At 32.0% G+C, this 2,803-nt stretch overlaps 1 protein-coding gene across 1 annotated transcript; it reads left to right on the top strand.

Moving 5' to 3' along the window:
- Positions 1-856, top strand: LOC102604582 (aspartic protease inhibitor 3-like). The gene has a single exon (XM_006362606.2). It carries the CDS (start codon positions 49-51, stop codon positions 703-705), a length of 657 nt encoding a protein of 218 aa, XP_006362668.1. The 5' UTR covers positions 1-48; the 3' UTR covers positions 706-856.
- Positions 857-2,803: the final 1,947 nt, after the last annotated feature.

Below are 2,803 nucleotides of genomic sequence, written 5' to 3'. Positions count from 1 at the left end.
CATTAGTATAGAGAAAACACAAGCAATAAAATCAGTAGCTTAAACAAGATGAAGTGTTTATTTTTGTTATGTTTGTGTTTGGTTCCCATTGTGGTGTTTTCATCAACTTTCACTTCCCAAAATCTCATTGACCTACCCAGTGAATCTCCTCTACCTAAGCCGGTACTTGACACAAATGGTAAAGAACTCAATCCTAATTCGAGTTATCGCATTATTTCCATTGGTAGGGGTGCCTTAGGTGGTGATGTATACCTAGGAAAGTCCCCAAATTCAGATGCCCCTTGTCCAGATGGCGTATTCCGTTACAATTCCGATGTTGGACCTAGCGGTACACCCGTTAGATTCATTCCTTTATCTACAAATATCTTTGAAGATCAACTACTCAACATACAATTCAATATTCCAACAGTGAAATTGTGTGTTAGTTATACAATTTGGAAAGTCGGAAATCTAAATGCATATTTTAGGACGATGTTGTTGGAGACCGGAGGAACCATAGGGCAAGCAGATAACAGCTATTTCAAGATTGTTAAATCATCAAAAATTGGTTACAACTTATTGTCTTGCCCATTTACTTCTATTATTTGTCTACGTTGCCCTGAGGATCAGTTTTGTGCAAAAGTGGGTGTAGTTATTCAAAATGGAAAAAGGCGTTTGGCTCTTGTCAACGAAAATCCTCTTGATGTCTTATTCCAGGAAGTCTAGTAACAAATAATGCCTGCAGCTAGACTATACTATGTTTTAGCCTGCCTGCTGGCCAGCTACTATGTTATGTTGTAAAATAAACACCTGCTAAGGTATATCTATATATATTTTAGCATGGCTTTCTTAATAAATTGTCTTTCCTTATCGTTTACTATCTTATACCTAATAATGAAATAATAATATCACATATGAGGAACGGGGCAGGTTTAGGCATATATACGAGTGTAGGGCAGAGTGGGTTAAAACTAAATTTTCTAAATAGGATAAAAATGGATTCAAGGGCTTTAAAGCTTGTTGTTGAATCTTCGATGAACTTGAACTTTATTTTGATCTTGACGTTTACTTGAATTCAAGGGCTTCGAGCTTATTCTTGAATCTGATGGTCTTGATTTTGATCGTTCTTAAACTTGAATGCAAGCATTAGTTATACATAGGTTGGAGAAGAATATCAAACAAGGTACTAGTACCACAAGGCTAATGCATGCATTATTTTTTTTAATACACTCTACCAAACAACCCTTATATGTTTCAGCATACACAATAAGATTGTTAGCAAAAAAAAAAATTAATGTAGGAAAAATAAACTCCAATTACAAATAAAATATGAAGAAATAAAAATATATTATTAATTTTATGTGATCAAAAGAAAGAGTCATCATCTACTTTGGTTGATTGATTTAGTAAGGCCCATTTCCTGTCTTTATCCTATCAATTAACGCAAATCATGTTTTGTGTATTTTCTTGCGTTAAGTATTTTATTGTTAAAACTTTATCTATAGCACATAAAAATCATGTTTTATGACTATTCTCCTACGTGGAACAAATAAAGCAAAGTACATATTAGGGGTTACTCCCTCTAACTCAATATAAATGAATTATTGACATTATTTTATATTGAAAAATAGACGAGTCTTATATATTTTCTAAGGATGTCACATCCTAACAAGTCACTTGTATTGTATCAGAGGGAGTACCAAATTAGCGTTTGGCAAATAAGTGGGATCCATATAGATAAATATTGATAGTGTCACTAAATATTATTTATATAAGAAAATGTCATTTTTTAGACTAACTAAAAAAAAAATCAAATAAATTAAAACAAATGGAGTATCAATTTATGTAACCAGTTTTTTCATTTAAGTCTATTCTACAAAAAAAATAATCATCTTTTAATAATTAAAAATAATTAAATAAATTTTTTACACTTAAAACACTTATAGCAAAATTGGTCAAATACCAATTGCTACTTAAAACTACTTTAAAATTTACTAGCTAAATGCAGATTTTTTCTTACCAAAAATACCTTTCAAAATATGGTGATTTCAGAATTCAGAAACTTGGCCAAATTAACATGCTATTAGTTTATTAAATAAAATATGCCAATTCTATATGTATAAGTACACCCATAAAATTGAAAGCTTGATTTGAAGAACTAATTATATTTTCTCTCTCTCATGCAAATTCATAAAGACCATCGATTTATCATTCAAGATTCAAAAGAGTCGTGGCTTGGACTCCATTTCCAAATCTTTTACTCACATGCTATGTGAAGGAATCTATTTTCTCATCGGCATAATCGATCAGTTGACACTCCTTTACATCTTGACATGACAATAATCAATAAGATTCGACTTAGTTGTGCAAAAGTGAAGGTTTCGGTGGACTTGATGGAAAACTTACCCGATCATGTTAGAATGAATATAAAAGATGAAAATATTGGAGAAATAAGGACAGTGAAAGTGAAACAGTATAATTATTTGTCTAATTATTGTAAGGAATGCAAGGTTGTAGGGTCATTATGTGCAGGAATGTAGATTTTAGAGTCATACACTCTGAATTAGTTTATGTTAGTGAAAAAACTTACAAGATAACAAAAAATACAAGATTACAATTGAAAATAAAAATGAAGAAATAAATCTCTTCAGGCTGAGGCGCGGATATCTCGCTCTCTTTAAGGAGATTCAAGTTCACTGCAGCAAATGTTTTTTTATCGGTCGAGCAGTAGTCCTTTTTGACTTGTCCCCTCCAGGATACAACAGCCTTCACAAAGTATAACTCAACAACTCTGGACAAGAGTTGAGTCCAAAGCTCCACAAAA

This window comes from Solanum tuberosum, unplaced genomic scaffold, assembly GCF_000226075.1.
Source record: "Solanum tuberosum cultivar DM 1-3 516 R44 unplaced genomic scaffold, SolTub_3.0 scf00400, whole genome shotgun sequence".
In the NCBI taxonomy this organism is placed as follows: Eukaryota; Viridiplantae; Streptophyta; class Magnoliopsida; order Solanales; family Solanaceae; genus Solanum; species Solanum tuberosum.
Note: the sequence above shows the minus strand (reverse complement) of the source record. Positions and strands in the feature narration are given on the sequence as shown.

What these genes read in the sequence shown, in the direction of transcription:
- LOC102604582 (XM_006362606.2), top strand. Translation starts at nt 49, where the DNA reads ATGAAGTGTTTATTTTTGTTATGTTTGTGTTTGGTTCCCATTGTGGTG.